The 13370-nt window shown below is 47.3% G+C and overlaps 2 protein-coding genes across 5 annotated transcripts in view; one reads left to right on the top strand and one right to left on the bottom strand.

Annotated features, from left to right (window-relative positions):
* Positions 1–7928, bottom strand: part of GRM8 (glutamate metabotropic receptor 8) — a 324211-nt gene extending 316283 nt beyond the window's left edge. For 2 of the 4 annotated variants that reach the window (XM_425426.8, XM_046903818.1), the window contains exons 1-2: positions 7748–7928; positions 1027–1872 (exon numbers count right to left, since the gene is read on the bottom strand). In XM_425426.8, the coding sequence (XP_425426.3) occupies positions 1027–1536 (510 nt within the window). In that variant the 5' untranslated portion in view covers positions 1537–1872; positions 7748–7928. Of the gene's footprint in view, positions 1–1026; positions 1873–7609 lie in introns of all 4 variants that reach the window. The other 2 variants (XM_046903819.1, XM_040652895.2) reach the window with 2 other exon arrangements.
* On the top strand, positions 7108–11148 carry LOC121109432 (translation initiation factor IF-2-like). The gene is made up of 2 exons (XM_040702407.1): positions 7108–7516; positions 8067–11148. Exons 1-2 carry the CDS (start codon positions 7108–7110, stop codon positions 8966–8968), a joined length of 1311 nt encoding a protein of 436 aa, XP_040558341.1. The 3' UTR covers positions 8969–11148.
* Positions 11149–13370: the final 2222 nt, after the last annotated feature.

The raw sequence follows: 13370 nt of genomic DNA, 5'->3' as shown, positions 1-13370 counted from the left end.
TTGAGAAACCTTCAAAACTAGACAGTCCTTCCTTACTTCTATTCAAATTTTCAGTCACGGTTAGAGAACGACAGTGCTTTTCAAAATCCCTGACAGCAATATTTAACATTACCAGAATTGTCTTCGCCAAAGTCAAATAAATGGTCTTCAGTGGTCGTGAAGCTGTAGGACATAAGACAAGATTCCTGAATGGAAGGAATCAATCTGAATAACACTAGGGAGAAGGGCAATGATAAATTCAGAGGAAAAGTCATTCTCTGCACAGAGCAGAAGTGCACAGTTTACCATAATCTATTTACCAACGCACAGGATTAAAAATTAAATGTCTCCTGCCTGATCTGTTACAGCTAAGATGATTGATTAGAATGTATTCCTCTTCCCATCCAACTTAGGAGGTTTAGAAGTGGCAGGCTTACTTTTTCGTCATTCATGAGAGCTTAACATAATAAGGTATGGGGAAGGAAATGAAGGGTATGACAGTAGAACTGTTGTCCAAAAGTAATCTACCTCAAAGTGATAACAAAGACTGGAAAAAAATATATATCCCTTAGTGAAAAATATGGAGGAGGTTAAGACTTCAAGAAAATCAAAGATATCTATCTAGGCATGCACATCATTAGCACTAGATTACTACTGGTATATCTTTCCATTTAGGGAAATTATCTGGTTCTCCTAAAAAAGGATTTGTGTTTAAACCTTGTATTTCATTCTCCTTTACATTTGTAAAATAAATCTCAGCCTAGTCTTGATGAGTATAAACAATCAATGTAAGTAGCAAAAAAACAAAACCACAAGTCCCTGAAGGATTCAAACCTGCTTTGGTTGCTCAGAACTCATAGGCATTTGGAAGCCTAAATCAGGGCCTGCAATCATTGCTTTTGCTTGTTTGTTTGTTTGTTTTCTTAGAAAGGGCAAACCAGTCATTTCAGATTTCAGTCTGTTTGTTATTTGGAAGTAAGAAACACAAACTCCTCACATACTTCATTACACTTAAAATTCAAAAGAAAAGTAGAAAATATTCCTTACCTTAAAAAGTCTTAAAATATTTGCAACCATAATGGACACGGAACTTGCTGCAGCACCTATCACACCTGATATCTTGTCTGGCTTAGTGAAAATTGGTGGGTCTCCATTAGCACACTTCACATCTGAACCATCTTTCTCTATCAACGCTTGTACAAATGTTAAGGATTGCTCCAATGCATAAGTGTCCCTGGAACACGTATCAAGGATCCGGACACCTAAGGTGATATTGGCAAGAAGATCGGGGTCTTTATTAATCTGATCGATCGCGTACAGCATTGCCTCCAGTCTGTGGATCCCTTTTTCCTTCTTGAGCTCCCCACAAGGCACCCCTCTATCCCCTTTTGCATGGACGGGGAACAGTCCTCCCAAGATGATGTCCCCATCCAGTCGGATGGAGTGGGCATATTCCTGGCCATAAGTTCTTTGCATCAGGGTGAGAATCCAGCAGAATTTGGCTGTTAACAGGAAGAAACAATGGCAGGAAACTAATCGTTTTCCTTCGTATACCATTTTCTCTGAAGACGGTGTTGCTATCCAGTTTCCAGATTTTCTTCTTGCTAAAGATTGAGGTTGACCATTTGAAACTGCACTTTCTGGAGGCTACCATCAGTGCCCAGTAAGTGATATAGAACCATACGGAGGGTAGGAAAACGATCTCAGCAGAAGTACATAAAACGTGCTTTACAAAAGATGTCCACTGATGTCATCGGCTGATCGGCTTTTCAGAGAGGTGGTTTTCAACTGTTCCTGACTGATGGTGAAGCACAGGGTAGTATTTCTGGTCCTGATGCTGTGAGGAGGTCAGTAACTCATGTCCTTCTATTTTGCCCTGCAGCTGAGGTACTTCTGGAAAAAAGGAGAGTGAAAAATACCATTTAGTTCAGCAGTTTTAAACCTGTCACACAGTGTATTTACTTTTGCAAAAGAGTTACTTTGCCTAGGTTTTACTTTTGGCGCTATGTAAGAGAGTAATTCTTGGCCTTCTGTGAATTTGAACACCTGGTGCACTGCACTACCAGCCAAGAAATTGATGATTCCAGCAGAGCAAAAGCCAAATCAGGGCAACTACACTTAGCTTGATTTTCACAGTCTGACCTGTATTTCCTATTTACCTTTGCACTGTGTGACATCCAAAACCAGACCTGATCCGTAACATGTATTTTCTGTTTTGCTGTATCATTCTGTTCCAGCCCGCAGAAGTGCAATAGCTCCTAACACCTGCACTCGCTGAGAGGCTCCGTGTGTGACAACGGAGTAATCAGAGCTCCTGAATTTAAGTGTGCTCTTCAGCCGCTGCAGTAAGAGCACGTTCAATTCATTTGGATATTGAACTGACTATTTTTTTTTCCAGTGGAATTCACTCTTTTCTGGGTTCACTATATATATAAAATGTCCGCCAGATCATTTCAAAAGCTAAATTACTTTTTTGAAAAGGTAGCCGGTTTCCTAAGCGAAAAGAGCACAGCGTGTTCTGCTGGGAAAACAGCTGAACATCCAACATTCCTTTTCTGACATTTTACTTGATCTGAGGTCCAACATTAACAAGGTCTCTGTTCTCTGCCTGCATTTGGACCACGAAAAATAAGAAGAACGAAGTGCCCCCACTGACATCTGGAAAAGTCCCACTGATTTTAATAAGGCCAGGAATTCATCCTAAGTATCTGAATGCCTGTTATAAAAATCTCCAAATGGTCAACTCCCAAGTGAGTGGCGTTTATTTATTTTAACATTTAACAAAACTGCACACGGTTGAGTAATTTTTTAGATCTCTGAGGAGAGAGAGAGAATTAATTTCGCCTAAAATTACATATGCACACTCTGGGCAGCCGCACCTGAATCCATCTCTCCGGGCACCTATTAGAGGTTCCAGAGAGCAGAGGACATTCTATGGTGCAGCTCACCTGAACATTCTTTTTTAATAAATAAATGAATAAAAAAAACCTCTTTGATTTCTGATGAAATGAATCACACTGAACTCTGTAGGTATGTACTTAGTCCCAAGCGATCTGACCGGTTCCTACCAAAATATCACCAAATTAGAAGAGAATCGATCCATCCACACCATTTCTCAAAGACATTTTAAATTATTTTCCACAAGTTGTTTATATATTTTGTGGTAACAAAACTCAAAATGTGATCCCATAAGACTTGAAACTGATCATCTTCAATTTATTTTATGTTTTGTTTTTGTTTTTTTTTTTTTTTTTCCCAAACGATCATACTGAGCTCACAAAAGCCAAAGAAGAGTTTTAAAACAGTTTGAAGACCTGAGAAAAATATTCACCACGGGAAGCCTTCTATTTAATGAAAAGGTATCTCACTGTGATCTGGTAGCAGAGCAGTGACTTGAAAATGAAACTTTTTTAATTGGTGTGAATAAAATCATTGCAGATGGGAACAGCAGAGCACAAGACTTTCAGCACTTCTTAATATTTAGCTTTGCTTGAGTTTGGCTCAGGGTTGAATCTTAATGAAAAAAAAAAAAAACCTGTGCTGTTTCCCGTGATAAGACCATCATTCTCGTTCAGCTCCTTTTGGGCACACAGTTTACAAATTTGCTCAGACGTCAGCCCCGTGAGCCACTCAGTTACAAATGGAGGAACTCAAGGAACACCACTGGCTTCCCATGGGTTGATCCAGTCTCATGGGATGATGCCTAAGGACAGAATCCGTCCTAGGCCGTAGAGTAAAGATTGCATTAACTATTAACAAGCCAGCACTGGCTGACGGCTTGATCGCCTTATTGGAAAAACACAGCTAAGGGCTCAAAGCAGCAAGTGAAAGATGCAGCTACACCTAAAATAGATGCTATTTCCTCTCTGGTTCCATTGTGAACAACCAGCCCATTAGGCTCCACGTGTTCCTACAGCCCATGCAGGGAGCGATCCTCTGAGGCAATAAAGGATGTCAGCTCCTATTTAACACTGTGTGGAGAGCAAGAAGGCACCACTGCAAAAGTGAAAAATATCAGGAAGGGAAAAACGCCGCTTTTTCTATTGCTCAGTCTCAGGTCAACCCCTTACAGCCAAAGAATGCCGCAAAATTAAAGCAACTCTGTATAAACAGTGATGAATTCAACTATTGCGACCCAAATTCCAACAACACTGGGGAAGCTAAAATGAACCCGGTACGCTGACTGCAAAACCTTATCTGGAAATGGGTGAAATTTAAATGAATTGACAATAAGCATTTTTCAACATTACGGTCTACATAAGCACTAATGGCTCTGCCTTACCCCGCATGTTTCTTTGCTGCAACTGTCCACAGATTGTCTATAAAGCAGAAATAAAATTTTAAAATCATCTTTTTAAAAATTTAAGACCTTTTAGTCTATTTTTATGTTACCTACGAAATAAAAGCTTTCATTACACTGCCTAATTTATTCATGCCATGCTGCTTTCCATATATTGATTAACACCAACTTTTAGAGAACGCTGCAAGCCCATGTTGCTAAGCAGGAAGCACGTGAGATAAATGAATCCCATTTTTATCAATGAATTTCTGTGGGAAAGCATGGGCTTCTGAGCTATAAAGTCTGAATGAGCTTTTCCTCACGCGCTGAGATCTCACTTGAAGTAAAATGCTGTCCTTCTCAGACTGACCATAAAAGTTGGGAATAATGCAAATCTATTCTCATTTACCGGGTTCCCCCCTGTAGCAGTCACTCCTCACTGGAAACATGACCTCTGTGAAGACATCCACACATTCCCCCAGCACAGTTCAAGAGTGAGCTCACCACAAAGCCCTGCTTCCAGTCACCTTGAAATGCATGCCTCTTTTGGTTTTAATTCATTAAAAATATCTGGCACTATCGGAACACACTGCTATTTTTAAAGTCAGCATTTCAGCACAGACCTCCACTCCTTCTGCTTGAATGTCTATTTATTTTTAAACCTAAGGAGGTGGGGTGCTGCAAGACAGCGGACGTGGAACTTCTGCTCGTCGAGTCTGGCTCTGGCAATGCTTCCTCGTGACGGCACTCGGCACAGCCAGACATCGGGAGTGCACGGATGGGCACGGCTGTACTGTGGCACTGCTGGGACCTCACTGCTCCAACACAGAGCACCGAGAGGGGCTCCGTGCGGAAAGTCTCCGTGTTAAGAGATCAAAGCAGCGAGCTGAATGCGATGGATAAATTACATAAATGTAGGCAGGGTCTTCATTTTGGTAACAGACCTCCAGAAAGAACAATCTATGGTTAGCACTGAAGTCGGGGCTGAAAACCACAGGAAGGTTTCGTATCACCTGGAAATGCTGTTGAGAAATCCCACAACCACAGACAGACACAGGAGCAAGGGCTGTTCCTGCATCACGGGCAGGACAACGGGTTCGCTGAACTTCAGGGGACATTTCTACCTGAGGCTGCCATCCAGACACACGTGAACCTTCACCGGCAGACCGAGAAATGGTGGGGGGAAACGTCTGTGAAAAATATGTACAGTTTTGTTTGAGGATAAAAAATGCATTTGTCATGGCGTTTGATGCATGGCCGTCACTTTCCTAAAATGAAATAAAAGTGATCATCTGTGACTTAGAAAAGGAGGAGACTGAGGGAGAAGATCCATTTCTACTTGCTCACATCCATCGGATGCCCCTCACTGCACAACCCATCTGGTTTCACCGAATGAAAGCAAAGCAACAGTATCTCCCATTCTGAAGTTCTGGGGAGAAAATTAATGCAAAAATGTGGTTGTTTTGACTTCTTACTGCTGATGTTACTTCTGAACTCTCAGATAGCAACTGCCTGGCAATGCTCATTGTACTGCCCCTTAAAGTCGCCTCTTTCTCCTACAGAGCATTCGGCAGTGAACAAACAGCCAGATTACAGCACAGAGCAGGTAAGGAGTTGCCACCTGCATACAGCACCCTGACACACAGAGAAGATTAATGGGGTTTGCTGTCAGCAGAAGGGAATTCAGACAACCTTAGGCCTTGGCATCGCAGCTCCTAACTTGCAGGAGAATTCCTCATTGATGTAAGCAGTGTTATCTTCCCCAGCCCCTCTGTAGTGACTCGCTGTGCCCTGCCACCACGGGAACCTCTACACAGCAAGCAGCACTTTGCCGAGCTGCCCTCAGCACCGCACTTACAGGAACTGTCCCTTCCCAGCACACCACGAGGGAAATATCTCCCCTCGCTGTGATCAGCCGCTTTTCAAGCACCCCAGAGTGCCTGCCTTCACTTTCTTCCCTGCAAAAACATATCTTCCAAACAAGCTCCGCTGTCAGAGCAGCTCCAGTCCTCCTGCCAGGGTGAGACTAAGGGAAGCTTACTCTCTTACAAGAGAAAAACTGCATCTAATATTTCCCTCTGCCTTTGCCTGGTCTCACAGATGAATAAGACCCATCAGTATTCACACCTTTAGAGTTGACTTCACCTCCGGTCTGGCAAGTGACGATCAAGGAGATTTGCCCAGGCAGCCTGGAACAGCTTTCCCTGCTGTTTTGGTTCTCACTTCCCTCTCTCCCAACCCGCCTCCAGCCCTCAGCCGGCCCCACCGAGCTCAGGGCGAACGGCGCCGCGCAGCCCCCCGGCCACCCCCGGCTCGGGGAACCCCCCGGCCCCGCCGCGCCGCGACCTGCGGCCCGCAGCCGGGCCGGGACCCGCGGGCACCCCTCGGCTGAGCGGTCCCGGGGGGCGCGGGGAGCACCCGGGGCCGGGGGGAGCCGCCCCCGGCATCGCCCATCGCGGCCGCGCTTCTCCAAGGAAGGGAGCCCCCTATTGTTCTCCGCTATACTTCGCCGAGCTGTTTTTCCTTCCCTCCCTTCCCAGGGCTCAGGGATTTCGGCGCAGCCCCTCGGTTGGCTCCCGCAGCTCCGGGCCGGGCCCTCTTCGTGCCGCCTCGCCCCGAGTCGTCCCCCCCGCCCCGGCGCCCCGGGCTGCTCCCTGCCCCGAATCCCGCACCTTCCGGAAGCGCTATAGCAGGGAAAAAAAAAAAAAAAAAAAAAAAAAGAAAAGAAAAGAAAAAAACACCACAACGAACGTCGCCTTTAATTTCCAGCCGCCGGCGATTCCTTCCCCTGCTGCTGCTCAGCCTTCACGCGCCCGCGTTCCCCTCAAAGCAAATCCGACTCTCTCTTAATGAACGCTCGATCCCGGAGGTCAGAAGCCCGCAAACTCCTAAATGCCAACGCCGGATTGCGTGCACTTTGGGTCACCGATCGATTCCCATTACTCGGATGGTGGGGGGTTCCGCTACGGGCTTTCCAGCCGCGTTCCGCGCGCACCTGCGGCACTCCGCTCCCGGCAGCACGCACCGCCGCCCCGCACGGGGAACCCCGCGGCTCCGCGCCCCCTCCCCTCCTCGGGGTTCCCCGTGCCCACCCCCGGCTCCCAGCCCTCCCGGAGAGCCGGCAGTTGGCGGCGGGCAGGGCTGCCCCGGAGCCGCGCGGTGCCCGCGGGCCGGAGAGGGGCAACGGGGCGGGAGCGGGAGAGCCCCGCGCCGCGCGGCGGTCCCGCTCTGAGGAGCGGTCCGCCCTGAGCTCGCGCTGTGCCGGGACCCCGTGCGCTGGAGCTGGGGGGGGGGGGGGGGATATGGGCAATAAAATGATAAATAATTGAAGTAAAAAAAAAAAAATACAACCATACACAAAAGCCCCCCAGGGCGGGGAGGATCGTCGTGCCCGGCATCGCTCGCGGAGGGGAAACTTGCGCTATCCGTGGGCTCCTCGCCCCGCACCACACGAACCGGAGGAGACGCGCACCGCCCGCACACAGATACCTCGCTGGGAAGGAGTTGCATATCCACAGTGCTGCGGAGGTCACTGGAATTAACGGCGGCGCCGATCGGAGGAGCGTGAGGTAATCCCGCAGCCCGCACTGCCCCCGGCCTGGGACGGGGACGGAGCGCGGTCCGGCGGCGCTGCAGACACCCGCGATCCGCCGAACCTCGCAGTGTCTCCTTCCTCACTCCGCCTCCCCCTCTCCTTAAAAAAAAAAAAAAAAAAAAAAAAAAAAAAAAAAAAAAACACAACTTTTTGGGAGCGGCGGCGCAGCCCCGTGACGCTCTCCACCCTCCCGCGCCGCTCGGCTGGGGGCAGCCCCGCGCCGCTCCGGCCGGGCCTGGCCGGGAGATACCGCCCACCGCCGCCCGACCCCCGCCCGCAGCGGCGCGTACCGCGGGGCGGGCAGGGCACGGCACGGCAGGGCAGGGCAGGGCAGGGCAGGGCAGGGCGTGCGCGGCTCGGGCCGGCGGGACGTGGCACGGCTCGGCTCAGCTCAGAAGAGCGCTGCCCGGCTCGGCTCGGCTCGGCGCGGCGCCGCACTTGTAGCTGTTCTCGGTGCTGAAGGCGGCACGGCTCGGCACGGCTCCGGGGGCCGCGGCGGGGCGGGGGCTGTTGGACGCGGTCCCGCCGAGGTCTCCTCACGCCCGCCGAGCCGTGCCCGCCCTCACCGCACCGATGTCACGGGGGCGGTTTTCCTACACTTTTTGTCTCGTCCCCTCGTTCGCCGCCCGGGGGGGCTTCCCGTCCATTCCCGGGCACCGGGATGGTTTCGGCCGACGGACGCGGCCGGCAGCGCTGCGCCGCAACAGGTGCGCTCCCCCCGCGCCGCGCTCCCGCCCTGGGCCTTTCCACGCCCGCACCGGGATGGGCGCGGCGCTCGCCCGGGGCCGCAGCGGCGGTGCCGTACCCGCCCGGCAGCGCCAGGCGCAGCCTCGGTGAGAAGGTTCCACCTCGAGGGCGCCCGGCGCTACTGCACCTCGCGCGGCGCGGCCCGGGCTGAAGAGCGGGGAGGGCTCTCCGGAGCTCTCGACGCTGAGCCGGGCGCTTCCCGCTCCTGCGCCAGGCCAGGCCGAGAGCTTTCCTTAATAATAAGCGGCGTTTCGCTTTGTACTGCTTTGCCCAGAGCTGCCTTGCTTACGTGGAACGTGGAACTGGGAGGAGAAATAATTCCGAGCGTGCTCCCATATATCCAACCAGCGCCACCAGCATCGTCTTAGTTGGATGCTACTGCCCAAATTTATGTGCTAAAAGTCGGTCCCATGCCAGACGCAGTCCGACAGTCTGACAGTATCTCATGTGTCTTTCAAGCCTGTAACTTCTCCTGTGGAAAAGATCCTTCACTGTTGGTCAATGACACTGGAAATTGGCCAGGCCTTAGACAGAATTTATTAACTCATGACTGCATTTACTTTTTTCTCCAACCCTTCCATGAGAATAGACTGGCAAGCTGCGATTTCAATGACTCCGTGGCAGAAATCCATGGGTACATGGATGGGAACATCCCTGATGTTCAGCCATGAGAAATCCCACCTTAGAGACCCTCCCTAACCCCATCAGGAAAAGACGTCCCACCTGAGGTATGGACTGCCAGGCAGTCTCATTTCCAGCTCCATTTACACTCCGCAGCTTCAACAAAAGTTCAACAAAAGCAGCAATGTTCTGCTTGAGCCTTGGTGTGCATTTTGCAGCTGGAGATGCAGGCTCAGGGCAAGAGACCGGGATAAAAAAACCTCCAATGTGTTTCTAGCCTGAATGAGATCTGTTGCCTCTCTCCACCTCTCCCAGCCACATCTTTTCTAGAGCAGTTTTGGGGAGGTGGGGACTGTATCTTATTCCATATGCTTACAGCAAGTAGCTTACTGAGTCTCAGGCAGGAGTATGATAAATAAACCCATAACCGAAGAGATGAGTGTTGTGTTTTGACTAAATGCAAGCAGAGAAGATAAATATTTGGGGACAGGCAGGAAGAAAAGAATGAGAAGCTTTGCAAGAAATGGTTATGTTTCCTGAGGATATATGACACAAAAGAGAGGCAATATACATCCATCATTCTTTGAGTAGGATCCCTCTGATTCAAGCCCGGTGGCAGCTGATGTCAGATTGTACAGAAGACTTATGTGAGGGCTGGTGACACAGCTGACTGCACTACTAACTCAGGTGGAAGAAACCCAGTTCTGGACACCAAGCTACCATAAAGAAGCTCTTAAATGACCTTTACTTGAGTGGGAAGGCCTTGTTCTCAGGGGGAGCATCTTACATGTTAGGTCACAGGCATGGATTAAAGGGAACAGTAAAATGTCAGGGCCATAGATCTAGTGGGTGGCAACTCTGCCCACGGCATGGGGATGGAACTAGATGGTCTTTAAGGTTCTTTCCAACCCAAGCCTTTCTATGATTCTATGGAGACATGGCCTGAGAAACTTAAGTTTTAATTACTGCATTGAGTAAATGCTTGCTCCGAATATCTCTCCAAAGCCAAGCAAGAGCAAATGCACCAGCCTTTCTCTGTGCCTCTACTTCTCCAACAGAAAAAACTTCATACCTCAAGTAGTCAAGCAATGGTTTGGGCTGAGCAGTTTCTATTGGAGCAGCATCACTCCATAATCACAATCACAGATATTAATGACATTCAAACGGGGTTGATTTTTTGCAACTTTGAAATAGTGCAAAGTAAGGCACTCTGAGTTCTAGGCACCTTATATTATTACTATTATTCCTACCCAACAGACAGAAATGCAACTTTTGGAGTTATTCAAACGTAGAGTTAAACTGAGAGAGGTATTAAAACCATTTGAATAATCACTGTTAGGCAAAGGCATGCTGATTAACAGCTACCAAGGAACATGGAGCCACAAAGCCAGCGATTTCCACTTAAGTGATGGTGGGTGCTGGCTTCTGAGTTGTAAGATGTGTTGAAATATGGGTATCAAAATTTATCGAGAAAATGCAATCGCTAAAGAAAGAACTTTTGTCTTGTGTGCATTTCTCTAAGACTAACATTTCTGCACTATATATGTTACATAGTGAAAAAAGGAAAGGGGAAGAAAAGGCATTTCATGGTATTAACTATGACAAAAAGTGTCATCTGGAGGCCAAAGAAAGTGCACATTCATCTGTAAAACATAACATGCCTTCAGAAGGCCCCAGTTGTGACTTATTTCACACAAACTTTTCAGCAGCGAACAATGGATGTCAAGGCTTAAACCATAAAAAGGAAGATAGCTATTCTGTCGGATAGGTAGCACTCGTACTTTCAGAATCAGAATATTTTCAGTGTCTTAATCTTCAAACGTCTCACAAAGTCTGCTATGCTGGAAGATTGAGCATTTGGAAACTGTCTCTGTGCTGGAAGGAGTGGCACAAGACTCTCATCCTGCGGGTGGGGTTTTGGGTCTGTGTTAAGTGTGAAACAAGCACCAGCTGCTCTGCATGGTGGGCAAAGGGGTATGGCAGGATGGGACAGTGCCCTTGACAAGAGATGTACTGCCACAGCAGCTAAATGAGAGGACAAAGCAGGTCTGGTGGCAGAAACCAGGACAAGTTCATGGTGGTGAGGCAAGTCTGAGGTCAGGCTGGGATGCCAAGCTGGAGGATGAGGATCTTTATCAGAGCTACACAGAAAATCACACAGTTGCATCAGCTGAGGAAAGGGCAAAGAAGGAGTGCCAGAGCTTAAAAAAGCTCCGAGGAGATGCTGGGGATGCCATAACAAGGTTTCCTACAGCTTTCTCACAAAGATCTCTTCTCAGCAGCCTGACCCCACACCACATGGCTGCACCACGTTCCAACTGCCTCAAGCACAGGCAGCCAAACCCATAGGAGAGAGCAGGAGATGGCCCTGACATTCATACTGGTTTAAGTCTGGACCATATTCTCTTTCTTCACCCTTTTCTGCTCCGACCTAGAGGACGACAGTGACACATCTGTCCTGAACACTGTCATAAAACAAAATCAACTTTCTTGAGGTGCAGCAATGTGATTGAAATATGAAGGGGATCCATCCAGAAGGCAGAGTTGGTGGACCCATAGCAAACTTAAGTGAAAGATACAGTGTATTTATAATCAAATATCATGTTTCCAAACTAGTGGATGATGAGACTGCGAAATCCTCTCCCACACAAGTTAGAGCACTGAAGTCAGCAGAGACAGTCGTGAAGCAACGTAATATTTGCTAAAGAGAAGAGAGTCTCAGTCCTAATTAACTAAAAATTACAACACCCACAGAGGGAGTTATGCATTGTTATACTTTTATAATGGGGACAGTCTCCACTAGCATGTCCTCTAGGATAATGACTGTGTGGTTTTATGTCTATATCTAATAAAGTGCCTATATAGATACTAAGTTCTGCAGCTTCTAAAATCTTAGTCTTTCATTTTGTCCTTCGCTAATGGAAAAAATGAAACCATGTTTAAGGGTGCCTTTCATTCTAGACTACTTAAACTGATAGATAGCTATATATAGTGATTACTTCACCAGTCTTTGAAATGCTGACATCTTTGAGGTGAGGTACGAAAAGGGTTTATAAATCAAGAAGTAAAGCCACATTACCTTTTCAACGCGAGCCATAACTTCCCCCTCTTACACGATAGCAGATGAATACAGCTATTTTACACAAAAACAAATCTTTGCATTCCTGTACCCTTCCAAAGAAATTATTAGCATAAATGTCATTTGCCAAACAACAAGTAGAGCTGATCATGCTCTGCCTTGTTCCATTTTGTAGACTATTGGCAAAATCTTCTGAGGTTAGCAGTGCATGGAAATAGCTAATCCTCAGGTCTGGTGTTACCATTATTTTGGGGGACAGCAGAATTCATCAGAAGACTGTTTTCTAAACTAAGCGCATGAAATGACCTGCATACTCCCTAGATGAAAAACATACTCAAGGTTCAATATAAGGTAAACTCGATTCTCCTTTTAATACTGCGTGTTAGACAGAAAGAAAACAAACCATTAATCCATCGTCTAGAGTTCAAGGCACTGCACTGCAAAGCCAAACATTTCTTTTCATGGCTTGTTGGAGAAGCAATAGAATTGCACAAGTAGGAATCATCACAATCATGAACAAAGACTCACCTGAAGTAATGAAATACTTTGCTAAAATGTGATTGCATTTTTAAATGCCGTGAGACCCACTGTCAAACCATGTTGCATAGGAAAAACATTTTGAAAAGATTCTGAGAATTCCCCTAAAACCACAGTGCCCATATGGGCTGCCAATGTACGGCCAACTTCACGTTCAGCCTATGGTCATTCTCTAAGTAAACTCAAAGGAATGATGTTAAGTAGATTACCTGATGTTCCCAGACCCATAACCTCCCAGTAAGCATGTGAATGTGTCCTAATAACTGTTGCACCTGACGCTATGCTTTAAAATGATGTAAATATATTGTAAGGTTCTTATTTAGAAGGCACTAAAAACTGAGGTGAATTTTCTTAGAAGGGCAACATACACAGGTCCTCAGAGCAAGTTCTGAAACATTTGAAGTGTAAACTCCTGTATTTTAAATATTCTTCTAGGCTCTCTGTGTAAATGCAAAATATGGAAATGGAAAGAAATAGCTACTTTCCAGGCAGTGAGTCATCTGATATTACCATAGATGTCTAAATAGAACATC

Source organism: Gallus gallus, chromosome 1 (assembly GCF_016699485.2).
Source record: "Gallus gallus isolate bGalGal1 chromosome 1, bGalGal1.mat.broiler.GRCg7b, whole genome shotgun sequence".
NCBI lineage: Eukaryota > Metazoa > Chordata > Aves > Galliformes > Phasianidae > Gallus > Gallus gallus.
This window is presented reverse-complemented; position numbering and strand designations above follow the sequence as displayed.